Consider the following 27,915-nt stretch of genomic DNA (forward strand, 5'->3'; position numbering starts at 1 on the left):
CATTTACCTTAATTCAGCTCATGGTTTTCAACTGTCGTGTGACAAGTTGCATAATTAAATAAATTATAGTTACAGTGACATATGTTCTGCAAATTTTATTTCCCACGATGAGAGTCTAACCTAAATGCACTTTATTTATACGTCCTGACACAGATTCTGAGGAATCCCTCATTTATGGATTTATTTCATCGGCCTAAAAGTATTTACAGGATATGTAATGACGCTGACGCTGAAAATACTGCCATCAGTCGGAAAAATAGCCATCAGTGTTTCATTCTGTAATGGAAGTAACTAGAGCCCCTCCAATTCACTGAAAATAGAAAGGGCATGAACTTGGTGGAGCCGTAGCCCTGCTTGGGTTAGCAGTGTCATCAGCCAGTATTCACACCTGCGTCGTTGTGGGCTTAATACTTCCAACACACATCGTTTTATATACTTCATGAATGCATCTTCTGACAGTGTCCCTGCCCAGATATCAGACAGCCTCTCACAGTACATAAAGTGTCATTAGTTACATTTTTATTTTCTATTTACATCCAATTTGTTATATAAATATAATACATAATTTTAAGAAAACCTGTCAAGTCAAGTCAATTCATACAAGAGTTTGATCACAATATGGGGTGGTTAAACACAGGTTAGAGTGGGGGAGGGGGAGGGGGAGGGGGGGTGGAGGTTATGCTGACTGGACTGGCTGGACTCTAGAAAATCAACCGCATGCACATGAGGCAGTATGGGTAGTGTGTTGCACTGACAGGTTGAAAGTCACACAGAACGGGCAGTAAGATGAGCTTCATTCATCAGCCTGAAGAATGAAGGCTGCACAATATTCAGGAAGTAAACGCCTTGTGTTTGTTACACTAGTTAAGAACTGCTGAATCCATTCAGGGATTTTACACGTCTGATTCCTCTAGAGTTCCACATTTTGCAGATTGTGGACCGTCTGCTGTAACAGAGTCTGGAACTGAAGGCTAGTCCAGCTGCAGTGGACCAGAGGCACAGAAACCAATACCCCAGTGTTGTGATGAAGCTTAACATTGACACACACACACACACACACACACACACACACACCCTGTTCAAAACAAGTGCAGAAGTTTGTCTCTGACTTTGCTTTAAGGCTTCAGATCAGAGTCAACATTCTGGTCCGACACCAGTACGTCTGCTAGAAGCCAGATGATGGGATTACTGTTAGGTTCCAAACACAAGTGGGTGTTTGAGATGCTGGTGACAGGTGGGACTAAGGGCGGGTGGAGACAGTGGAGGTACAGGGGGCTGGATGGTAGGAAGGTACACCTGTATGTTGATGAGAGGGGCCCGCACAGAAAACCTACCATGCAAGTGAAACTCTTTGATGCTTGGCTGATGAAACTAAATAGTTCTGAGGTCCACAAACTGCCTGACCACTTCATCTGAGACATCAACTTGCCAATCTCTAGAAACTGTAGCCGTTTGTTTCAAATATTTTTTCCTGTTTTACTGATAAAAAATAATAAAACAAAAAAAAAAAAAAAATCATCTTTGCTTCTTGCTGTCCAGTATTAGCCCAGAGAACAAGGGTGTGTAGAGGAGAAGCTAGTGGAGTCCAGCAGAGTCCTGGTCCTCCTGTCTGTAGGGAATGATGCTCCACTCAGGCGTTGTTGATGATTATGAGAGCAGGACTAGCTGTCTGCTGACTCGTATCACACATGGCGCCCTGCTCGGCCGGCTTGGCAAACACTCGCGGCGTGTTAAGGTTGTAGACTCCTGCCTGGAGGAAACAGGCTCGCAGAGTCAGGCACAGCACCTCCTGAGGCTTCAGCTGCAGCTTGTACTGGGTTTGACCCACCCAGGTGAACGAGCTGTGGACCTCCAGAGACTCCGGGCTGAAAAAGGCACAAGTGGAAGGAAAGTAAAGAAAATCATTTCACTTTTACAAAGACGACTGAAGGTTAAAGATATATTTAACGGGATATTTTAATACTAGTCCTGTTCAAAAGTCTTTCTAACAGGACTCCTTAATTTCACTGCTATCAACATCTGGTTTTGCCAAAGTCTGAGTGCATAAGTCACGTTGTAAAGGATAATGTTGAGCAACGCAGCTGCCAAGGTGTTCATAAAATCTAAAAACAAAATCTTACCCTGTACTTTTGTGCCGCAACTCTATGATGACATCCACTTGAGCCAAGGAACAGTTTGACAGAGTCAGAGTCACCGGCACCAGACAGAGACTAGAGAGACAGACAGAGAGCAGCTTCACTAAGCAGTTCCTCTGATGTGTGCCCACTGTGAGGATGGCAAGAGTGTGTGTGTGTGTGTGTGTGTGTGTGTGTGTGTGTGTGTGTGTGTGTGTGTCCCACCTGTCCTGCACAAAGGGGTGTGTGTAGGTCTCAGGGTAGTGCAGATTGGTTTTGATGAGTTGGGACAGCTCTGCAGATGGGAGGACAACTGGAGGAGGCAGCTCTGATTTAAACTTGAGCAGCACCATCTCCTGAGCCTCCTGCGACAGAAACACAGAGTCACAGTGCACAACGCTACACCTCCTCTTCATGGCCTCATTTTCAGAATCAAACCCTACTGACACATGAGGCGTCACACTTTGGGTGTCAAGCTGCATTAGTTTTCTAGATTTCAGTGCCTGGTACGAACACTGTCTTAGCAGTTTTAATTTTGGCGAGGATACAATATGTCTGGTCGTGTCATTTCAAATGTAAGTACCAGCGGGAAACTATCACCGTGAGTTCCACGTGAGGACTGCCGACACACTGACACAGTGGTGACAAAGTCAAGGCAACGTGTTGACCACGTCAGACCAGCTGTGGGTCCTCAAGACCTTCTGCTTTCATGGTGTGGGAAGCATCAACAACTGGTCTAGGAACTACTTCTCAAGACCCTAGTCCTACAGCCAGTGGTGTAGCATCTACGCTTGATATCAGCTTGTAGAAAGGTTACGTCAATGTTTTCAACTTGCCTTTTAGGGAACAGACACGTTATGTGAAACCTCGGACCATGTTGTGGTGTGCATACTGTACCTCTCTGGGAGTCAGAGAGCTGGCCTCTTTGTCGATAGTCTGCAGGGCCACATGGAGCTGGCCCTCTAGGATCAGCTGTTTGTTATCCTCGACCATGTACGCCTGTGCAGACACACACACACACATCACATCACAAACTGGAGACAGAAGCACTAACAATCCATTTAGAGTCTCATTAAAGTTAAAGTTAATATTGAAATCAAGTTGATTGGTGATGGTCAGCCACAGCTCCTCATGTGACTGTTAGGATCCTCAAGTGCCAATTCAAAAAAAGGGGATGAGGAAAATCATCTCCTTCAAGCTGGTAAGAGTTAAAACTGTAGCTTGTCGTGTCATTTTGAATGACAACATTTTTATTCTAAGTCAGAATAAAAATGATGTTTTAATAAAATAAATACATTTGCCCGATGCAGCGACGTGCTGATTCCAACCCTTTTAGCTCAACAGAAGGAAGCAGCTCAGACAGCTACACTTAGCTCCTGCTCACTCCTGAGAGCTTAGTTCTGTTTAAAGGAGTGAAACCTCTCACACACACTTTCTGGGGTCTTTCTCCAGTCCAAACACTGTCCATAGGTATGAGTGAGAGTGTGAGGGGTTGCCTGTGTCTACATGTCTGTGATGGACTAGTGACCAGTCCAGGGGGCACCCTGCCTTTCACCCAGAGTCAGCTGGGATTCAGGGATGGATGGATTTGTGGTGTCATGTTTATTGGGAAGTAACTGCAACATCCTTTCAAGTTACTTAGCCAAGTGTCATGTTCATTCCAGCTCACAGAAATCTGAGCAACTGTGGAAGAGAATAATAATGCAGCTCAAACTTGAACTTTGAACCCTAAATACATATCAGGGAGTCCTGTGCTTTGTTGTGCTTTCTGTTTTGTTGAATTAGAAATCATATTCCTTTGTGACTGGTTTTGGGTTTGGCCTCACTGCCTACGTCACAAAGGGAGTTATCATGTCGCTCTGTTATGTGTACCTTCCAGATGACGATTATGTTGAGGTCCAACTCATTACACTTCTTGACAATGTTGATGATGTCAGAGGCTCTGTCCTCAGTGGGGGCGTGGCCCTGATTCTTGCTGCTTGACGTCCTGGATGACGCCACGTCCACTCGTTGAGATTCTGAAGTCCGACAGCTACGGAAGAAGAAGTCTCCGCAGGGTGTGGAGGAACTGACGATCTGCACGAAGACAATAGCAAGAAGTGGTGGGAAAGGCAGAAGTGGGTAGACAGAGAGAGGGAGAGCAGAAAATACCCAAGAAGAAGAACACAGATCAAATGGAGAAAAGGTTCTAGCTTCTAGTCGGCCTTTTTCACAGCACGGCTTGTCCCAGTGGGAAGAACACAGGTGTTGTTGAGAACATTAAGGATGGCTCTGTCCCAGTAAGCTGTGACGGCCAGAACCCTGAAACTAAAGCAGCTAAATGGAATTCAGCCATTATTCATTTAATCATCTACACATGTGCTTTTCCTACTGCGACAAAGCCTCTGTGAAAAAGGCCCATTCTGGCTGCAACAAACACCGAACCTTGTGAGGCAGATTTACCATCACATGCAAGTCCATCGTGGCATGGACCACGGAGGTTCACACCAATCATCTTTAAGTTCCAGTCGGGGCTTAGGTGTGACAGCAGCAGCTACTTAGTTAGTTCCAAAACAACAATGGCGGCTCCCTTAGGGGTTAGTACACATGCTGCTGAAGTATCAGTTATATCTCTGTACTTATTTAATCCCAGGCACTATTTCTCTTTAGAAAATGTACACTTTACATTTTGGATTTGTATTTAACGTTTGTATTTTAAGTTGCGTCAACTGTGTACTCTTGCAATGCAATTTCCTTCGGGATCAATAAAGTTGATCTTATTCTTATCTGATCTAGAAAAGATTTGATCATTGAGAGAAAAGCACCGAACAGCACTGAAGGATTTTCTCCATGGAAAAGAAGTGTTGGCTTTAGCGAGATTGTAAACTACTTTATATGGTTTGTTGATTTGATGTGGATGTGTCACACTGGGATGGACAGATACCCTCCTGCCTCAGATGGTTGTGTGCAACAACTCATCTGGAGCGTCACCACAAAGACAAACTGGAATCTGTGCTTGATCTCTGAGCTCAACACCATCAGATGACAAACGACTGCTGTTCTTTTCTAAAACTGTTACAAAGCATCAAAAAGAGAACACGCATCAGATAAATGAAACCAACAACAACATTTTGCTTTCAGTTTACCCGCTCATTTCCCAGATTCAGGTCTGCAAAGGTGTACTTCCCCACAGCGTCCAAGGTATCTACACACAACAGACACGACACAGTCAGACTGAAAGCCCTAAATCTACAATACTGACTGTGGTTTGATGATGTGACCTGTATGAAGTACCTTGGTAGGGCTTGCACCGTGTGGCCCTGAAACACAACTTGGCTCTTTCTCTGCTGGTGAGTTTACAGTCTAGAGGGGACAGGGAGAGATGCTGTGACTGTGATCAATCAATCAATCAATCAATCAATGTCTTTATTTATATAGCATAACAAACATTATCACAAGACATTTCTCATATAGAGCAGGTCAAGAACAAACTCTTTAAACAGGTTTGTCATATGTAGCAGTAACACTAGAATGGCCAACCCCTCCGGAGGCAGAAGTCAAAAGGTTTAGTTTACTTCATTATATATATTTGTTTCCTGGTTAGGATTAGTTATTTCATTTCTATTTAGTTCTCCATGTTTGATTCATGCTTAAATTGACCACAGATTAACCCCTAATGCATTTAGTTAGAGTTAGTCAGTTCACTCTGTGTTCAACTGTGGATCTTTGACCATCAAGCAGGATATTCATTTTGCCATTACATAATTACTACAGTATTATGTAACATTTCATTATTATTATTCATTTTTCAAAGCTCCAGAATATTAATGAACCATTTGTGTGCATTATTAAAAGCACCTTGTAGTATCAGTGTATCACAGTATCTTTAAAAGTGGGTCCCTGTGCTGATCTACACAGAACACAAATCCAGCCCCTATGTGAGAAGTAACTGATACAGATGTATGAGAGATAAATGGAAGTGGAAGAAATAAAGCCCAGGTGCCAGACAAACCTTTATCCTTGGCTGGGTTGATACACTTGTGAAGGCGCCAGTGTTGACTGCTGCTGGACACCTGGACAATGTGGAATTCACGCACACCAGCTTCACTCTGGGAGCCAAGAGGAGGCAGTTATAGGCTGTTCACCTTGACATGTGAGAGCTTCATACAGGAGGTGTGTGGCACGCCGTGCATCTCACCGTGTTAATGTTCTCCACGTCAACAAAGACCAGCGTTCCGCCGCTGCCTTTGTCATCCACACTGTGAAGAGGAGGAACGCTGCTGCGGCAGGCCGACACCTGCACACTCAGAGACCGACTTGCACAGATAAACACTGTGTGACGTAACACCCGATGACTTCGCACGAAGAGAAGGGAGAAAGAGTAAGGTGATGGAGACGCTGTGAACACACACCTCAGCTAACAGCCATTACATCTCTAACCATTTCTAATGGAAGTCTGTGAGAAGAGCAAGAGTGACCACACACAAAGAAGAAATGAAAGGGAACACTAACAATGTGGAGGGGGTCACAGAGCGACACAGGGTGTAAGGCTTATTTCTAAGTAGTGGACACTAAGCGTGTCTCTCCTTAATGATTAAGAGTTCATTACTTTTATCAGAACATTTTGGATTCTACTTTAAAGAGATGATGACCCCTTTCTGCTACAAGCATCCCGGCTCGGTTACCCCCGAACAGAGGGAAGTGACCGTAGCTCTCAAAAACTCTCACAACTATACATCCGGACCAAATTCTGGATTATGACAGGGCAAAGGTATGCACACATGAACACACACTCCAGTCAAGTCAAAGTAAGCCACTAAGCATTTCACAAATGTCTGTCGACCAAATGAATACTGGTGACACGCACTGTGTGAAATATGTTGTGCACAAGTTGAAACCCAGATGAAGTTCCTAGAAAAGCTCTCTACTGATCAGCTCTGTTCTAGTCTTATACAGGTTCCTAATACTAATGTTAAAATGAGACATTTGGATAAATAAGCCCTACTATGCATGCAGTCTTCTTTACCTGATTTTGTTTCCTTTCTCCGTGCTTTCGTAGTAGAACAGGAAATTGATTTCATGGACTCCCTCCTGGTCTGGTCCTCGGAGCCAGAGGGGCAGCTGGGTGGACTCGCCTGGTTGCAGCATGCTGCCTTCTATTGGGATCTCCACCACACCGGCCGGCTGGCTGAAATCCTCGGCTGAGACCAACATCTCAGACGCCACTGAACCTGGTTGGAGTGCCGTGGCCATGGTTTTATAAGCTGAGCAGTTTTCAGCCGAGGTGGGGCTGAGGGGCGTGAGGGGTGTCGTAGCCTGACTGCCAAAAGTGAAGAAGTCGGGGTGTGTGGAAGCAACTCGGACGCCGCGCAAAGCAACGCTGCTGACGTTACAGAACTCAACGTAGGCCTTTCTGATCTCACCGCACAGCAGAGCAGTCGGAAACTGCAGGAAGAAAACCTGAAATACACACACACACACACACACACACGGTGATAAACAGTCAGGTTTAGCACAACTGTGACCCTTTTTTTTTGCATGTTTGATAGTTTTGAGTTGTCCAGAAGACTGTAAATGACTAAAACATGATTTTGAATTTTGAAAGTGATTCTTCTCATGTCTGTATTATTCGTCTAACACTTTGTATTTTGTCATGGGATTTATAACACATTACTTTGACTACATTTCCTCTTGTCTGGCCTTGTGCTTCTCAGCCTGGGCTGTGGCTTGCTACGTTTCTGACGGACATTAAACTCACTCACAAAGTAGAGAGCCTCAGGGTAGAGACACAATTTGAGGACGGGTGGAATGTGTGCTAAATGTTGTCAGTGCAAGGCTAATCAGCAGTCAGACATACTCAGACATAGAGTGAAACAGCATCCCTTCTTGTAAGCAAGGCAGGTATTATGTAGGGAAATCCCATTTAATTCTAACACATACTCAACATTAAATGACAGACTGTGTTCAGGGGCAATAAAATACTAATCAGGACATCCTTAGTCTTTAGATTGGCCACATTCTGTTAGAGTGTCCTAACAGTACCTCCATTAGGGGCATGGGTGGTGTTATGATGGGATTCAGACGGAGATCAGGACCATGTCGAACCAACATCTTGTCCTCTTTGGTCTGGTTGAGTCGAGGTCCCTGGATCTTGAGATCCTGTCTGCCACGAACAACCATCAAATCTAATGTTTGCTGGCCTGTAGACATGGAAATATCCACACAGTGTGTTAAGAGTGGCAGTAAGAATATCTGACATTGGGAGTTTTCTTTTCTTTGATAAATGTTTTCTCTAAAAATGACCTTACACAGATCAAAAATGCAAATGCAGTACAAGTCAGTCGGTCAGAGTCAGCAATGTGTCTGTACTCCTAACACAGTACTTTCATTCAGCAAGCACAACTGCAAGTCGGTGACACGACTACTGACATCAGAGTACAAACTGATACTAAAGCATCCGACAGCAACGTCCAAGGATCCAAGTTAAAGTAAATATCAGCTGACAAAACTCTGTGCATTACCTTCAGCGGTGGGAGCCATCTCTGCAGAGACATCAGCAGCCAGGTTGTACACCACACCAACAATGTTCAGCTGGCCTGTTCTGTGCGGCAGCAGTCTGAGCCGAGCCTTGTATCAAGAGCAACAAAACAAACTCATGATCTGCACTCTTAATTCTAGCTCACTTGCATTACTGTCTCTGGTCTGCAGGTGGATCACATCTCATCAAGCCATATCATCTGGATAGTGCACTTCTACGCCACCAACAGTCAAATACATGTCAGTTCACCTCTAGACAGTCATGTCAGCACCTTACCATTTTGGTCTCCTCTGGACTGATGTGAAATTCAAGAATGACCTCAGAGGTAACGATGTCGTCCTGCTGTGTCATCTGCAAGAGTAAATAGATATTGAATGGACCATCTTTGTTTTGGTTTTTCATTGCATCTATCCATCAAACGGAACACAGATCACAAGATGAAATGTTGCCCACCCCTAGAGCCAGGGTCTCCTCATTGGTGATGGCCACCTCTTCAGTTGTCTTGTCCATTGATGGAGACACACCACCGGCAGTGAATCTCCAGAGGAGTGAGAGGTTGGAGAGAGCCAGAGAAACCTTCAGAGGGTTCCTGAACGCAACCTCCACTATGATGGGTTCTGTAAACGGAGCATGAGTAATAATTATTGTTCTTTATATTGTGGCCAGGGTCCATTCAAACTGTCCCACTGTGTTTGAGCACTGAAGATCTCTTACCCTCCACTACAGCCAGTGGGTGGCGCAAGTTGTCTGTCTGGCTGTTCAGGCAGCACTGGGTGGGCTGGAAGTTTGCTGGGACAATCCCCCGGTTGGCAGCAGCCACGAGCTGTTCCTCTAGATGGCACCACATGGCTGCCAAATCCTGGTCATACTCCTGGTCCAAGGACACATGAGTGGCTGCCTGCTTTTCCCCTGCACACACACACACACACACACACACAGATGAAATGGTAATTGGTCTCTAGAGAGGCACAATACAAGTAGTCATTTCGACCACTTTCACACTACATCCACGTTCATCCATTCACACATCATTCAAGGACACCTCGACATGCGGACTGGAGGATCCAGCTCCATCCTGCTCCATCTCTGAGCCACATTACTAACCATTAGATAATAAGAAGCAAAAAATCTATCACTGGTTAATCAACATAATCAATACCACTACACATTCACACCTTGGAACGCCAAATTAGAGTAAACCTTTATCTAAAGGCAGCTCATTGATTCATTGATTAATACTGCTGTTAACATATATGGTTCACTAGTATTGCGTGGTGTACTGCAGGATTCAAATAGAGGCCTGTTTGAAATCATTTCAGTGGCAGAGTCCTGCCGACACAGTTGCAGTTCCAGGATTGGTAACAACTGATCTACACTACAAGGCAACTCGAACAAAGGAGGATGGACTTACCAAACAGAGAGTCTAAAAGAGAGGCTGACGACAAACAAAATAAAACACTAATCAGTATTGGAAAAGCTGCCTACTTTATCTTCCTGTAACATCTAAACGTGTAGCAGGTTTCTGTTAGTGTGTTAGTGTGCTGTGTAATGGATGGAAGACCATGAAAGCAGGTGATGAGCGGCTATGTAGAATGCTGCTAATGGTCTAACCGTAGCGTTAGCCAAGGCTGCAGTTCATTCTAGCTCATGTTTATGTAACGTTCTGTAACCGCATCACGATTCCAATCGGGACCGGGATGCACAAAAGTTGGCCTCTGAAATAAATTCATTTTTCTGCTAGCTTGTGTATGTAGATCTGAAAGCAGGCGATGATGTTGAATGTTGCTAATGCTTATCCGTCAGGGTCGTTGGATCCAATCACAGGGCCAACCACTCGCACTCACACCTATGGGTAATTTCAGAGTCACCAGTTTACCTAACCTGCATGTCTTTGGAGGATGCCGGAGTACCCGCAAGCACGGGGAGAACTCCACACAGGTTCAAACCTGGATTCCAATCGTGTGCTAACCACCACACCATGCTGCTAAAGAATTGCTGCTATACTGTGTAATTGCATTGGAATCACATACACGATCAGTTGAAGCTGCTCAGACAACATTTTCCTTCACTGAGCGGCTGTGGGTTCGATCTCCACTCCACTCGTGTCGTAGTGTCCTTCCACAAGACAGTAATCCCCAACTGAATGATTGGTTTCCTCCATTCACACACTGGTGTGTGCGAATTGTAGAAATTATGTGTATGTAATCAACATTTCACATGGTGAAAAGATTGTTATATCATCTATTCATTATTTGCATCTGTGTTCATTAGGGATCCATGCCATGATGTCTGCTGCTGGAACCCTATAGTTTTTGTCCTCTTTATCCATTTATTTATTTATCTTTTGTTTCTCTGCTAAAAGCCTTTGTGCAGCCAAACTGTAAAACCTGATGACACCCTGCATCTGCAGATTTAGTTCATCATCCAGTTCAGATCAGCCTCTTTCAAGTAAGTATCAATGAATTTGAACAACTCGTCCTCAGTTGCTCTGTCAGTTACACATTCACAGTTGCCCCGCGCCCCCCAGTTTGGGAACCACTGCCTTAGCCCTTGCTCCTCAAAGATGCTCCTCCTTCAAGATGGTGGAGCAGAATATCTTCCTGCTCAAGCGAGAGATGAGGAGCAAGGAAATACCAAATAAGAGACATGGGAAGGACCCAGAGATATTTTGTTTAACGAAGGTCATGTGGATAGATTTTTTGATTACATTTTAGTTTTTTTAAATGGGGGGGGGATTGATCATTGTATTACCTTCTGCAAGGCGGCGCTCATGTCCAAAGTAGACCCTTGTGGCTGAGCTGTTGATGGAGGGCAGAGGCAGCTGAGGGAGGCTGACTTCATTTCCCCCGATCACACTCTGAAAACACACACATGCAATCACCTTGGTTATTTGTCTGCTTTCATTACTTAAATATCACTATCTATCTATATAGAATGCTATAATGACATATATATTCTTGATATTTGATATGGTTGTTGATTTTTTTCTTATATTATTCAATGAATTCAGTTATGAAACGAGTCAAATCCAAGTCTTCGAAACAGTTGTGCTAACAATGATCCTTGGTTATGTATCATTTCTGCTGCACACTGTCGAAAAACTCTGCTTTTTGCTACACTTAGATTGAAACTTTTATCTTTGTCTAGTTCTGGTTCAGTGCTCACACGTGGCCACAGTCACTTGGTGATATCATGATGTACAGCTGTGTCTGGTATGCAGAATTACAATGGCAAGACATTTTGCTATGGTTCTTCTTCTGAGCTGGTGGACGTGTGGGGATGTTGAGCAGAAGAGGTTTGAGACCAGAGCCTTGGGGAGCTCCAAGTCATTGTTATTTACTCAGATATGTAGTTGCTCATTTAGACAAAGGGGTCTCCATCCTGTACAGTTGGCTAATTCAGCATAGCGACTACAGTTACCTTGTAAACATAGAGGTACTCTCTGAGGAAGGCGCCTTGTTGTGTGGCCGTTTGCCTGCTGTCATTGGTCAGGATCTGTCTGAAGGCCGTTACAGCATTCTCTGGTTGGTGAAGTGTGAAGGACTGACGGCCAATCGTGAAGTTGATATGGTCCTCTGCCAGAGACCAGCCCCTCTCCTTGTACACCTGCATGGCTTGGCAGTAACAGCGCAGTGCGTGCCTCCTCTGCATTGGACACAATCCAGAGGGTACAAGACAAGAGGAAGAGGAGGTTGTTACATAAGGCAACCATCAAGGACCAGACACTTTCATCTGTGGTTCTTCTCTAACACCACCAGTAAATCAATCAGTGTGAGGAGGGCCGGCCATAGTGATTTGGAAAGTGGTAGGAGGCACACTCTAGATGCTCTGTCACAGTCCAAAATAGTTTTTTCTTCTGTTTTGTGATTTATAAGTGCCACTTATGGCACATATGTGCATGTGATGATCAGATATGTTGCTACGCATTTTCCTAGTTGACTCAAAGTAAATCCATTTTTTTTCCTTTTCACTTTTTGTGTTACATATGTACAACTGACACCCTTCTCTCCAGGCAGACTCAGTCTAGAGGCCCATACTTCTCATCAGGGGCATCTCTGATTCTGTGATATAGAGTTACTTTTATCAGCAAACATACACAGTACAATATCACTCAAAATAACATATCATATGACATAAAAGCTCTCAAGTAACATAGTTCTTGGTTTTTCCCATGATATGATCAATAATATCAGAAAGAGCATCAAAGCAAAATGTGTCTGGGTGCCTCCTCCTTTTGAATCCTGGATAGCATGGAGGCTATGTCAGGCAAAACCAAAGAAAGATAATGATTTACTCACTAAAAAAGTCTTGTAATGACCACCAGTAGTGATATAGGGTTGACATTTTGAATTTCTATGTATTTCAATGAGTGCCCTATAAAGGGTTAAGTACTGTAAACTGTAACAAAATATACTGCTGAACAAAAAGAATCTGGGACAGTAACTGTTTGCAATGCTACAGGTTAAAGATTGAACCAGTATGGCTATGAGAGCTGTACCGTCGGCAGGGACATCATCACACTCCCACATATAACCCTGTTTAGAGCTTCTGGGCACCAGTGTTAGGTTAGGCCACGCAGACCAGGAAGGGTTGAAAGGCTCACCTGTCCTGCTTTGCTGAAACGATGACCGGCCAGGATCATATGGAAGGCAAACTTGCGCACCATAGGACTACGCATATTAATAAAACAATGGGCGGCCTGTTCCAACAGCAGAGCACTGCGCAGGTCAGAGTCCTGAACAAAAAGGTCAAATAAAAAAGAATTGGTTGAAGTTTGACTTGATAATTCTACTTCTGTGAATTCATTCATCCATCGATAGAAAACCCCACAGCAGGTTACTAGATTCACAACTGTAAACTGGTGAGAACAGCAGTTCCCACAGTATTCAGTAAATCTATTACACAAGTAAACACAATGTATCACTTTTACCCAGTTGTGTGAGAATTATTAAAGCATGGTGCACAGACAGGTTTAATGATAGTGGAGTTAAGTGTGCAGTGCACCTGGGTAAGACGGGACATACAACAGGGCTGAACATGGTGTGATGTTTCCTCACCTCGCTGGTCATCTTGATGAGGAGAGTTGCAGCATCTGAGTATTTGCCCTGACTCTTGAGTATCTCCGCACTGAGTAAAGCACAGCGCTCAGCCAGCACCATGTTCCTGTAGAGGCAGAGGGAAGAATGTTAACATGCTGACGTCAAAGCTGCAAACACTGACAGCTGCCACAGACACAAAAGGGACGTCTGAAAGGACAAGCAAAACTTTATGGGATATTCTGAATTCTTATCACAGGCAGTTACAGTAAGTATAATAATGAGTTTTGAGTCAACTCATGCCTTATGTAATATTTTCCAATAATCAAACGTTTGTGTCTTTTTTTCCAACAACCTTCGATTATTTTAGTATTCTCAGGGCGAACACTGGAAAAACATCTATGAAAAGAATATGACACTGGAATAGCACAATATCCTGTTACACAAACACTGACTTTAAACTGGAATAGCAGGCAGAAAAAAATGTTCTAATCAGGTCATACTTGCAGACATCTCTGTACGTCTGTATCGCTGTGTCCATGTAGTGTGCTGGGTATGGTCTGGGAGCTCCAGCCTGCAGAAAGGCTGACACTGCAGCCATTTCCTGCAGAGCATGGCGAGATGAATGAATTGACCATGAGGACAGATGCAGTAATCCAGAAAGGAAGGGGAGAGAAAAGAAGGGTTGAGGACAATAAACGCCGTGATGCAGGAGTTAAAATAAGAGTATTTGCCTTTTGAAAGAAGAAAGAGCACAGACCTCTTACAACTGAAAAGTTGAGCTGATGAGCAGTATTACTATAAAACTGAAGTGACTGGGTCAGTTCACTGACTTTATCACTCTTTCCTATTGTACTGCTGTTACACTACGGCCACAGCCTTGGCTACTGTTCAGCCACACTTACAGTCTCACCTAAGGTTAAAACATTGGCTGAAGTACAGAGTGTATCCCCTGTGACATTAGCAAACACCTCAAATTGAAAACGAAGGCTTGAAAGCAGGCTTCCTTAATGCAGCGTTAAGATTTGAGTCAGGAAATGAATGCTATTAGCACATGAACCTCGTGAGGACAGATAGAAAGGTGCTGTGAGTGTGCATGTTCTCACCAGTGCCCCTGCAGCATACAGCATGGCCTGATCTGACAGGAAGTCTTTCTTTGCAGTGTGGTAACAGCTGTAGGCCAGCTCATAGTGCTGAACCAGGAAGCACAGGTCGGCCATCTTCCTGATCTGCAGCTCAGGGGCTTCTGGGGGATATCTGACATGACAAATGTGAAAGATTAAACCAGCAGCCGGTGTTTATGGTGTACCACCGTGCTAATATGTAAATACAAAGGAGCCTCATGAAGTGTCAGATGAAGTGTGATGCTGGGCAACTTACAAAAGGCCACATGTGCTCTTTGGTTCACTGATGCTCTTCTCTGGAACTTTGCCTCCACCAAACCACTTCTTGGTCGCAGTGAACAGAGACCGACTTAGACCTTTCCTGGAGACTAGCTGTGGAAAGGGAGGCAGATCATGTGTTTGAGTACTGGGAGGATGTTGATTGTCAAGATAAACAGTTGTCCAGTAGCTGCCTGTGAAACAGCTAGTAGTGTTCTCAAGAAAGTTCCGGGTTCAAATCCACTGGCCAGCAGGTTTGTAGTTTGTTCTAAACACCTAAGTGATGACAGTCTAATGTTGGATATTCAGACTTTGAGTTGATCATTAAATACAGCTGAAAGTTTATACATTTTGCCAAGACCCTTAATTTGCAATTGGGGTTGAATAATTGAGTCCAACTGCAAATATTTTTCAGGTTTTTTTGATGCTGTTTTGAAGGCAAAGGGAGGTCCCACCTAATATTGATTAGATTTAGATTTTTCTTCTGTTTGCTCACTTTGCATTTTGTAAATTGCTAAAAAATAAACATTTCAATTTTATATTTTTGAAAGCATTCTTATTTTACAGCATTTCTTCACATCTGCCTGAGACTTATGCAGTGCTGTATATCGCAATTGGGCTTGGGCATGGCACGTCAAACCTGTGGCACGTTAACCCACTAATTTGTTTTAGTATTTTAGAAGTACAAGGAGTGCTCGAAAACTCGAAAATTTGCATGTGCATCATCAGTGGCCAAATGTAATATTTGATATGGGTCTTGGGTGTGGTTGTGGTAAATCAGCTCAAGGGCGCCCCCTGGAAAATTAAAGGTCAGGTCAATATAAGCTTCCCCCACTGCCCTTTATCACTTTTTCTTGCTTTAGCTCTGCTGGACCCCTGAAGGTCCCATTCCTGGCCTCCAGCTGCAGCCTCAGTGTGGCCTGTACCAGAGCAGACCACCTGTTTCAGGGAAACGACACAAAGTCCTGCCTGAACCAAGTTTCTCAGCACCAGCAGGTATGACCTGAAGTCTGCCAGCTGGTCTTCAGAGCAACAGGAGCTCACCAGCAAGTTAGCACCGAGCTGCTAACTAGCAAGGAACAAAGGGGCACAGAGCCATTTTGGAGGTAGTCTCCATTTGGTTCTCCCACCTTTTGTAGTTATGTCTTACCTTCTTTTGCATATTCACGTGTATATGTAAGTCTGTTTTCTCTAGCACCAGATTGTGGACACAGAAGGGGACATTCATCTCACTTCTAGTGCGACTTCCAGGGGCACGCAGCCCTACTGACTGCACAAACCAATGCATGTGGGGGCAAGGGCCGATTCAACGCTGCTTGCAGCTTTCATTACGTTTGTTCTGTAAATCTGTAAACGTCATATCACATAGTCAATATTCTGTATGTCTTTTATTTTATGTGGCATTTTCTTTTACGGAGATTTAGCGATTTTAATGGCAGGGTTCACCTCCCCACGTTCTAACAAACAAAACAAATGCCCCCCCCGCCAACAGTAATTTGCAAAAGGTGTCATCACTGCCACAAACAAGCCTAAACCATAATGAGAATGGCTTCAGCCAGAGCTTTCGCCAGACCAGAAGCATGGAGATAGGTCTGGCTATGCGAGACAGACTCATTTATAATTGATGAGGGTAGGTTAAATAACAAGAACACCTCTCTGTAGAATGCAACACTGTTCAACAGCACCACAAACTACATCCTCCAAATGACGACACAGTTGAATTAATCCTTCAACTCTGAATATCAGATCCAGTAAGATAGTTATAGTATTACACGTTAGCTGTAGCTGGAGTTGAATACATTTTTGAAGTTTTGGTGAGTCAGTCACACTGTTAATTTAGCACAATCTAAACCAGTTATGTCAGTCAATCAATCAATCTTTATTTATATAGCAACAATTCACAACAGCGTTATATCAAGACTCTTTCCATAAAGAGCAGGTCTAGACCAAACTCTTTAATTAGAGAGAGACCCAACGATTCAGGAATTCAACATTAAGGATTCAAGAATCCCCACATGAGCAGCATCAGATATTAGATTAGGACACAGTGGAGGAAGAACTCCCCTTTGTCTGTCAATGTTCAAGAGTTGGAGTTGTACCTGGTCATTGAGTTGTCTGATGTTCTTCTCTATGTGTGGCAGCAGACCTCTGAAGGTGAACTCTTGGATGAACTGTCTGATGTGGTCATGATCATTCAGGGTGAGACATGCCCCATGGCTCCCTGCTCCCCCTGCCAGGCTCTCTGGAACTCTTGCAACTTTCTTCAGGTCAGTGTGGACAGCACTTAAGGTGTGCAGGCTCCCTGAGCTGCTCGCTGTGTCCAGATGCAGAGGATGGCTTTCCAGACTGTTGGACACTCCATCTGGTAAGAAACAGTGTCAAAACTAAGCTCACTGACAACACAGCAACCACTTTACCAAAGTCAGCCAAAAGCCCTTTGCAGATGAATCAGAGGATTTGACATCACTTATTCACTTAATGTTGACGGTTTCCTGGCGCCCTATGATCACATAGTAACTAGGGGCATGAAGTTTAGGTGTTGAGAGGCCAGAGAAGTGATGGACATCATTTCTTCTGGAGGCTTCTCCTAGGTCAGGTTCTTGCCACCTCTCTTACCAAAACCCATCCCCTGATTTTTCAGTTTGGCCCAGGAAGGCAGCTCTAGGAAGAGCTCTGGATGTTCCAAACTTTTTCCATTTAAGAATTATGTTGTGTTCTTGGGAACCTTCAGTGAAGCAGAATTGTTTTTGCAGCCTTCCCCTGATCAGTGCCTCAACTGACAACGGACCTTATACAAACAGGTGTTTGTCTTTCCAAATCATGTACAAAGAATCTGCCAATCAAGGTGTAGAAACATCTCAAAGATGACAATCTAAACAAGAGGACACTAAAGTTATTATATTAAGCAGCTTACCTTTCACTGTTGCATGGTGGCAGTCCACTTCAGCTGCACTGATAATGTTCTCAACAGCAGCACTGCTCACAGTTGAAGCTACATCATCAAGCATATCCTGTATTGAGGGTAACCATTTTAACACAAGGCACATCTTTGATGGAAGACATAACAGACTAATTCCATGGCTGATGCATGTGATGTGCTCTCTTGCAACTCTGCCACAACTGTAGTCAGTCACTGCGTGCTGAAGAAGCTAGAGTGCTTACCTGATTATGCAGATTATTCCTGTGCAGGTATTGACTCCAGGGGTCTGGAATCTGTTCATCATCTTCAGCTGAGAAGGTATGAGAGTTCATTTTCAACAGGTAGCAGCCCTGAGAACCATATCTCTGTTTCATATCCTCATAAATCGTATCTGCCCTGGAGAGGAAGGAACACGGATCAAACATGATTCACCTCCAGCAGTTTGTTAAACATCTGACTGCTTGTTTTACTCTAAAGCATGCACTGATGCCTTTTAAATCAAGGTGCATCCCCAAAAGACAAAAATCCCAATGAGAGAGAACATGATACAACATGGACTATTTCATTATTGTCACCCATTCACTCATGCCAAGAAAATAAAGCTCACACAACGTGGCATGCTGTAAAGGTATCTTTAACACTACTACTACTACATCTACTAAAATATATACATGTACATAATGAAGCTTGTTTCAGTACCTCTGTTCATCCCCCTCACTCATGTCATGCAGTAAGACGTAGTACTTGAGCGTGTTGGGGATAAACCACTTAGGGTTAGTGTATTCTCCACTGTGCTGAATCCTGTGCTGTTCCTGGGAAAGCTTGAGGAACTGCTCCACAGGGACTGCCTCAGTGGAGGACACCACCAGCAGGCCTGGCACGACTCGGACGTCAAGGACACAACTATAAACCATATGGATCCATCAAAGGAGAGCAGACACACTGAACCATGACAGCTTTGCACACTCTTGGCATCCTCTCAGTCAGCTTCATGAGGTCATCACCTGGATGGTTTTCCAACAGTCTTGAAGGAGTTAGCAGAGGTGCTGAGCACTTCTTTGCTGCTTTTCCTTCACTCTGTGGTCCAACTCATCCCAAAACATCTCACTTGGGTTTAGGCCAGGTGACTGTCGAGGCTAGGTCATAGGACTCAGCACTCCAACTGAGGGTCCAGCTTGACTCCCTCTCTCACTTCTCCTCTGGACCCCTGAGGGTCCAGCTTGACTCCCTCTCTCACTTCTCCTCTGGACCCCTGAGGGTCCAGCTTGACTCCCTCTCTCACTTCTCCTCTGGACCCCTGAGGGTCCAGCTTGACTCCCTCTCTCACCTCTCCTCTGGACCCCTGAGGGTCCAGCTTGACTCCCTCTCTCACTTCTCCTCTGGACCCCTGAGGGTCCAGCTTGACTCCCTCACACCTCAGTAAGATCTCTTCCTCTTACAGTGGCTAAAACGTCATATGAAAAGAGCAGTAAAGGTTCTCCTGGAGTTCATGAACAGCACACAATGTTGTATTTTAACAGAGCTTGTGAGATGAATGATGTCACACTACTGAATACTGCTTAACCTCAGTGGAATTTTAAAGAAAGACCCGACCTGAGCACGACGACTCATGACCAGTAACAGATTTGTATGCTGTTGGAAGGATACAGGCGAGGTAGTGATTGAGGAACTCATGGTCAGAGGCAGGCATCGACTGCAGGAAGTTCTCCCTGTAGGTTTCAAACCAGGGTGTGGTTGCTAAAAACACAAAGACAAAATGAGACAGATGACCTACAGCAAACAACAGCCATTGTCTCATGCTAAAGGTTTTTTCTTCTTCACCAGATGATTATAAAAAACATGGCTTTTAATTTATTGTCATGATTTTGATGTTAAAACACATGTGAACAACACTCTGTTTCCTCACAGTAATGCAGCCTAGGCTGCTTAAAGTTCCAGGGGGGGTTTGTCATTACATTATTTTATCTGTATACATTTGTAAGTGGAGAAAAGAAACCTTCCAAATGGAAATTTTAAAGTTTAAATGTTTTTTCCAGCCCATTCACCTCAGTGTGGAGGAGTCAGATCTGTGGGGGGGTTGTGCCAAATTACAGTGCTTAAAGACCAATAAGTAGATCTTGGCTACAACCTCATCAATTAAATCACAATGATGGGGGTGCCCTGGATGCATGAGAGTTAAGGTGCCAACCATAAACCACGTCTTCAGTTTGCTTCCGGCAGTTTCAGTTTCATGTCCTTCCCCATCTCTCTCTGAATTCACATTCAATTATTCAGTTCAATTAACTTTCTGAGCATGGAAGTTTTAACAGCAATGTTGCCAAAGCATCAAAAAAACTTTTAAAAAAAGCAAAGTGCAATTTCTGCAGATCTCTCTATTTTAAGAATCAAACCAGAGGTTTGGATTGATTGACTTATTGCATCTTGATACATTTCCATACTTTTTCTTACTATTCCACCACATTTGCAGTAACAGAATCATAAATCATTAATATCCATTGCAAAAAAGCTGTTTCATCATCGCTTTTCCGTTTTCCCCCACTTCCTCCACCACACTGGGATCTCAGTGGTCACTCAGATGAACGCTGTGTTCCACTACATCATGTATAATGAGGTCCTGCAGTGATATTACCTTCTAGCACGACACAACTTTAAAGGTCAGAGGGTAACCACCGTACACAAAACTAAATAATGCTGACTTTTTATTATTGCAAGTACAACTTTTTGATATCCATACATCTTGGCGATTTTTACTAAAACCAATATGGAATATTGGCACCGGCAGGAGGAAGAAGACGCTGATTACAGATTACAGAATTAAGCAATAGAAGTTATTTTTGACTCCATAATTCAAAGCTCTGTAAATGTACTCTGATCCTGCTGGGACTTGGCTACAAAACATGACCTCTGTGTACAGTACAGTACAGACACCCTTACTATATGGATATGCAGTATCAGAGACTACATTAGACCTTTAGATATGTACTCAACAGTGGCATTATCTGGGAATGTGTAGTATAGAACACTGTACGGTTAGGTAATGAATAGGGGAAAGAGCAAAACAGGAACATCTGCCCGAGGGGCGTGTTGCATTATGCTCATTGTAGATTTGTGTCCGCACTAAGACAGAAGTATGCATGCGTTCTTTTTGTTAAATGTACAATGGCTAGTTCTGTTTCAAGATTCTCAATCATTTTGGAACTGGGTGCACCTGCTTAACTCCATTTCCATCTCACAGCTAGCCATTAATGGTTGTAGATCGATATTTGTGCCTGCTCCAAGACTCGTTAGACCTTTCAGTTAGAACAGCAAAGTAGACATGCACATCATTACCAAGAGTGCTGGAACAGCTGGTGCAGCTGTAACTGTAAGTGGAAGTGGGGTGTTTGTTATGAGGAGAATAGAGGCGTGTTTGTGTGTCCGCTCATCTTTGAACAAGCCATTTGTTTGTTTCTCTCGCTTGCTGCATGATCTATCTGCTTGTCCGTCTGCTCGACAGCTCTCAAGCGTTTGAACGAAAATGAAGGACCTACACAGCTCTGCCAATCCCACCACTCTGTCAAAATAAAGGTTTCTTATCATTTCAGTAGCAGTGATGAGATACGCCTGAGTTTCAGTTGATTGGTTTTGAGTAGTCCTCATTAGAAGGTAATGATTTAGCAGCCGGAAGAATTGTATGAATCATGAAGGGAGATGGCTGACACATACGTCAGCTGTGTTCATAAGTGTAGTGATAGTGAGTGGAATGTGTGCATTTGTATGTAGATGGTCTTGACTTGATTCTGTATATACCTACCTGCAGTGGCTTTTAAATCATGATGTTACAACGTTAGAGGGCTCAGGAAACTGTGCTGTATCATTATGTGTATCCTTATCAGGACATGACATAACCCATATCAGGATAAGACATTCAAAGATAAGTTCATTTTATCGACAATTTCAATGCAGGACTTCCACCGTGACTGCATCATCTCCTTCTGGAGTTCTGTCTCCTTCTAGTCCATAAAGCAGTCAGTGTAAGCGTAATTGTTGGAAGGCACTTTTTACTTGTTAACAAATAAGTAAGAGTTCTTTGATAACCAAACACAAGGGATCCTTATCAGAAATGTTTGTGTTTTGGCAAATATATTATCGAAACTGGCACGATCCATAAAAACTCTGTATAATTTCAGCTCTAGTCCTTACCACTGAAGTTTAGGTTGTAGGCCCCAGCCGTGATCACGTTGGTCATAGAGCCCTCTTGTGGCTGGCAGGATAACACCACTTCATTGAGCAGGCGGCGCTGGGCGGGGCTGAGGGCAGCTGATGCTGTGCTTGGATTAGTCACCACATTGTTGACACAGATTCGCAGGTTTTTTACAACCTGCACCTGGTTGTTGGGGTCCCGGATGTGACCTAGAGAAGAAGACAAGAACAACACTTTGCTCAGTCAGGTAAACCCAGTGTACTGATTTGATGATTAGGGGAATGACAGAAAGTGCATTGACAATAATTTGATAATCATTTAATGATAATCAAACCACCTGCTATCACGTGACTGAAGTTCAACTGAGATTTCAAGGAAAAGCCAGTAGTAAGCTCGCCTACAGGTAGAGACAGGAAATGTGGCCCAGGCGTTAAAAACCACCACAATCACCTCAGTGCCTAAAGTCAACTGCAGCACACACACTAATCTCAATTAAGTGTTTCAATGAGCTACTCATGGGACACATCAAATCCCCTCTCCATCCTCCAGTTTGCATATCGGTCCAAAATGTGTTAGCTTACATCTATGTATTGGCTTATAATGTATTATTGAGGAGCTTTTAAGCGTCGACATTACTAATTTCCTTATTCAAAGATTATTATTTTGCCTTTATTGGACAGAGACAGTGAAGGTAAACGTGAAGAATGCTATTTATTGGCTTCAGTTGAGCAGTCAGCACAACCATTCTCTGGTAGCTGGCCTGAACACCTCCCTTCGGGGACTGGATTCACAGCGAGACACCAGACCCTGCTCTGCCAAATACCGCTCCGATTATATTATCAAGTTTGTGGATGACATAACAGCGGCAGGCCTGAGTTACCTTTATCTATTCATCGATAAGCTCTTCTAAGAAATGGTGAGGAGTAAACACAGTTGAGGTGAAGTGGCTGAGTGGCTGGCACTCTGATGCCCAGAAAACAAACCATCTCTCCACATTGATGAAACAGATGAAAAATGACTTCTTGAAGGCCCACGTTGCCCACCGTCCTCTCATCAACAGGCCATGCGTTGGGGGAGCACATTAAGGATGTAATGATACCAAACACTCTCAGTATATGATAGCAGAATGAAACGTCCACACTACCATATTGATCACAATAAAAAATAGATATTCATCTAACATTTTTCTCATATTCTTTATGACAACTTTGGTCCTCCTGTTTATAAATGTAAACTTAAGCTATATATACTTCATACAAACTATAATTGTTTCACTGTAGTTGGTTAAGAAAAAATAATTTCAGTCAAGATGGTGGTGAAAATAAACAGGGATTCATTTGTGTCATAGAGTGTGCCACTTGTGGATCATGGATCATAACATGCTGCGTATGGAATTCATCTGCAGACGCTGTGCTTCAAAACAAGACCAAACCTTTCTATGGATGTCTTTGAGCCATGACAAAGTTCCTCAACTGCAGCATGTGCTCACATCCAGGGCAGGCACAACACAACAGACTGACTGAGTGCACACGTGATGACAGACTGTAGCAGAGCTCCGGCACATTCATCCATCCATACATGACCCATACCACTCATCCTTAAGGGCCGTGGGGGGGCTGCAGCCAGTGCCAGCTAACATTAGGCGAGAGACGGGTTTAGTCACCAAATTAACCTAACCTAGTCTTTGGACTGTGGGAGGAAGGCAGAGAGCCTGGAGAGAAGACTGGCCCCATGTTCTAACTGCAAGTTGCCAGATTCAAATCTGCAACGTTCTTACTGTGAGACAACAGTGTTAGCCACCACACCACCATCGAGAACTTTCACCATACGCATGAATCCTGTTCTCTCTACAGCTGAGCATGGCGGCATACTGGCAGTGGTATTAGTTATCACTTTGGCACAGTCTGTCTTTGCAGTTGGACGCTGCCTGAGTGCTGTAGGGAGAGGGACTCGTCTTCATGTCTGACTTAGTCTTGTTCTGCTAGTACATAACACCACAGAAATCCTTCAAATATCTGATAGAATTCCTCCTTTTCACTCTGCAAGATCCTGCAAGCAGTCATTTTCAGCACATGCGCAGAACAGAGCAGGAGCAACATCCTTTTCATACCAAGTCTGGCAGTGTGTGAGTGTGTGGAGCATTGGACGTATACTAGTTTAGCAGGAATGCTAATCAGTATGCACTGGGAGTACAGGATGTACTACACTACCCCAGAATGCATTGCGCCATGGCAGACTGAAAAGCCAACAGTTGTAGCTCCACACTGTGGCTCTTAAGAGGTATGGCTGTAGAAAACACTCGGCAGTGATGGCGAGTCACAAGAAGCAGGAGCTACTCAGGATCAAGGACGTTAAGAGGTGAAACACACATGTATAGTGCAGTGTAGAAACAATATTTACACATAAATATTCAAGAATTATATTTAGCCTTAAAACAAAACTGAGAACTATCACACTGAGTGCTGATTTGATGCAGAGGAGACACACTGCTTCAGTATACTTCACTGTCAGGGCGCTGTTGACTGTTCATTTAGGAAGCAGCACATCCTGACTGACCATGTAGAGCTGTAGTACTGTAGAGCTGTAGTACTGTAGAGCTGTAGTACTGTAGAGCTGTAGTACTGTAGAGCTGTAGTACTGTAGTGTTGTAGAGCTGTAGTACTGTAGTGCTGTAGTGCTGTAGTGTTGTAGAGCTGTAGTGCTGTAGTGCTGTAGTGTTGTAGAGCTGTAGTACTGTAGTGCTGTAGTGCTGTAGTACTGTAGAGCTGTAGTACTGGAGAGCTGTAGAGCTGTACAGCTGTAGTACTGTGGTGCTGTAGTACTGTGGTACTGTAGTATTGTAGAGCTGTAGTACTGTAGTGTCAGACCTCTGGACACACTTCCCTTACTGCATCTGAAGCACTTCCTAAATGCTGCGCGTGTCGTCAAGTTCATTAAACTGTTTTCTTAATTTGCTTGTGTGTTTTCTTAAATCGAGCCGTCGGGGCCACCGTAGTATTCTGCCAACAGAAAACATTTCAGTGCGGTCGATGGTGACTTATCAGTCAGGCTACATGCATCAGACTGTTCTCTTAATACTACGGTAGTTGTAGTCTACAATATTAATATTACTGGTGTCATTATTTCACACAACACTTTAGCCAGCAGGCTGGCTGGAGGGGGTTTACTGAAGCCCTGACAGTCTAAATATCAGACACATCACTGATACATGCTGTCAAACGTCGTGGCACGGCTTGCATCTTGTCTTACTCGGCTATCGGGTTAGTTTAGCCTAGTTTATTTATGTGTGGACTGCAACTACAGCCCGTTAGCCCGCTAGCTTGTTTACTACAGCTCTTTCTTGTTCGGTCCGATAATCCGGCACCAACAGAACTGGTGTAATGAAGGTATCGTCGAGAGCAGCTTTCAAAGGCCAGACCAGGTGTCATTCGGCCCTCAAGTCTGGACTTCATCTTCCCTCCTGTCAACGTTCAGATGCTTAGTCACAATCCAGTGTGCTAACCGGCTGTTAGTGCGGAGCTAACGACGCTAGCTGTCTCGGAGAAGCTACGGCTGTGACAGCTGACACACCGACGGCCGGGGGTCACAGCGGGTTCTAGGAGGGTTCTAGGTGGGTTCTGCGCTTACCTTCGGACGTTAGTCTGCAGAAAGGCCTCAGCAGCTCAGCGAAACTCAGGTTGTTCTTGCGAGTCACTCTCTCCGCTTCTTCACTACACAAGACGGCCACCATCGGAACAAACGAGTCCTGGACGAACTCCTGCACTGACTGAACACACTGGGCCATGTCGGACCGGCGCCACGAGCAGCTACACACCGAACCGAGTCAACTGTCCTAGAGTCCGAGAAAGCCCGACTGTTTCATTGCTTTAGACAACTCCTCCTCTATTTGCAGACAACAGCCATGTTGAATTCGTAAAGCCACTTCCTGTGTGGCGCTGAGAGGATCAGGTGACGCCTGTCTGATACACTCACTTCCTGTTCCTCCCATGACGCCATTAAAGCCACCGGAGGCTCAAGAAAGTCCGGAAACTGAAAAGACTGTTGCACATGAGCTAGCACTTAGCTTAGCAAAAGTTAGCTTCCATAAAAGGAAACTTTATTACACAAAACCTGTCTATTGTTAATGAAATGTAACAAATAAACATTTCAGCCTTCTATAAAACCCAAAGCCTTTCAATGTATATAAGATTATGATGTTATATGTCAATATTTAATACTTTGGATATTATGACGTACAATTGTCCAAACTGCAGAGCCCTGTCTCCTTTTCTTTCTTTTTCTGATCATTTATTAATCCCTTAACCATTGGCATATGTTTGCTGTTTGTTTGTTTTTTTGCAGTTTTGCAATTAAAAATGCAACATAAAAAGAAGAAGGGAATTTCATGAACTGATAATTAATAGTGTGCTGAGATGATTATCACGTGAGTCAAATCAGAAACACAAAGTTGTGTAAAAGCACTGTATGATATATGGATTCACTTTAGCCTTGACATTCCTTTTGCCTATTAGTCTTTGATTATTTAGAAGGACTCTGTCAGAAAGGGATCCCTAAATTCATGCCACCTTTACCTTGGTGAATGACCGTGTCACCGTTCTGTCCTTGCTCTTTTCCCATTTTGATGAAATAAAGGAGGTCGCTGATGCAGGAGCTTTAGTGAAGACAAAAGCTTGTTTTTAGAGGGGACAGTTTTTGTATGTTAGATTAAGAAGGTGTGGGGCCATAAGCCAAACATCCATCAGGGTTCCCTTGCAGATTTATCTTTCTCAAATGACTGAATTATTTGCTAAATAACCTAATAATATTCTAGCTTAAAGCAACTTTATTCAGGCTTTCAGGCCAGTGGGGTGTTCCATCAATGCAGGCAATGAAAGCTACGCTTACTTGAAAAAGCCCAGCTTTCACTTAAAACTCAACTCTTCCATGAACACAATTCAGCTGTGAGAGAGAATAGAGGAAGTCTTAGTCACAGACTGTATAAAACGTGGACATTGATTCATTTCTGAAAGGTGAAGTCGATGTGGAAGCACCTTAAACTGGGGGTGAAAAAGGAGTTTGTAAAAAGAAGTCCAACTGTATGGAAGTGTATGACAAAATGATTGGTTACCTTAGTTCACTCATGTTCCTATTGAGTTTAGGGTCTCAGTTGCTAATTTCAGGTTTTCTTCAATGCAGTATGATGTTTATTTAGTAAATGATGGTCCCGTTCGGAGTAAAACAGACCATAAAGTAGCATCCTTTAGGGTACACTTTGTAACTAACCAATCAGAGGTGGGTCATCCCTAATCCTAACCAATCAGAGGTGGGTCATCCCTAAGCCTAACCAATCAGAGGTGGGTCATCCCTAAGCCTAACCAATCAGAGGTGGGTCATCCCTAATCCTAACCAATCAGAGGTGGGTCATCCCTAAGCCTAACCAATCAGAGGTGGGTCATCCCTAATCCTAACCAATCAGAGGCAGCATCGTTGCAGAATGAATTTCCCTTCAAAACCAAGAATGGCCAAAATGCCAAACTCAAGGCTTCAAAACGGCGGTCCACAAACCAATGAGTGACATCACAGTGGCAACGTCCACTTCTCATATAGGCTACAGTCTATGGACTTGCCCGGATATCAGTTATCTGTTATGTGGAGATCTGCTGGCTACACTAGAATCACTAAAACTTCAGCCTTTGCCCCAAATGCTGGTTTGTTGTTAGACAATAGCTGGTGGGTTTAAGATTAGGGGAAAAATATTGGGACAAGAGCCCTTTTTGGTGATGA

The 27,915-nt window shown here is 43.8% G+C and overlaps 1 protein-coding gene across 1 annotated transcript; it reads right to left on the minus strand.

Annotated features, from left to right (window-relative positions):
* On the minus strand, window positions 1–26,061 carry trappc8 (trafficking protein particle complex subunit 8). The gene is made up of 29 exons (XM_070832087.1): window positions 25,780–26,061; window positions 22,152–22,361; window positions 19,617–19,706; window positions 18,669–18,843; window positions 18,212–18,365; window positions 17,964–18,060; window positions 17,149–17,411; window positions 15,048–15,163; window positions 14,774–14,924; window positions 14,171–14,271; window positions 13,689–13,794; window positions 13,235–13,366; window positions 12,052–12,276; window positions 11,383–11,488; window positions 9,346–9,540; window positions 9,085–9,248; window positions 8,908–8,982; window positions 8,615–8,720; window positions 8,136–8,293; window positions 7,120–7,553; window positions 6,292–6,448; window positions 6,106–6,202; window positions 5,388–5,456; window positions 5,240–5,298; window positions 3,987–4,190; window positions 3,012–3,113; window positions 2,340–2,479; window positions 2,121–2,210; window positions 1–1,865 (listed from the first exon to the last, which is right to left on the minus strand). The coding sequence occupies exons 1-29, from the start codon at window positions 25,934–25,936 to the stop codon at window positions 1,631–1,633; spliced, it is 4,368 nt and encodes a 1,455-aa protein (XP_070688188.1). The 5' UTR covers window positions 25,937–26,061; the 3' UTR covers window positions 1–1,630.
* Between the last annotated feature and the right edge of the window lie 1,854 nt (window positions 26,062–27,915).

The sequence above is a fragment of the Pempheris klunzingeri genome, chromosome 6 (genome assembly GCF_042242105.1).
Source record: "Pempheris klunzingeri isolate RE-2024b chromosome 6, fPemKlu1.hap1, whole genome shotgun sequence".
In the NCBI taxonomy this organism is placed as follows: domain Eukaryota; kingdom Metazoa; phylum Chordata; class Actinopteri; order Acropomatiformes; family Pempheridae; genus Pempheris; species Pempheris klunzingeri.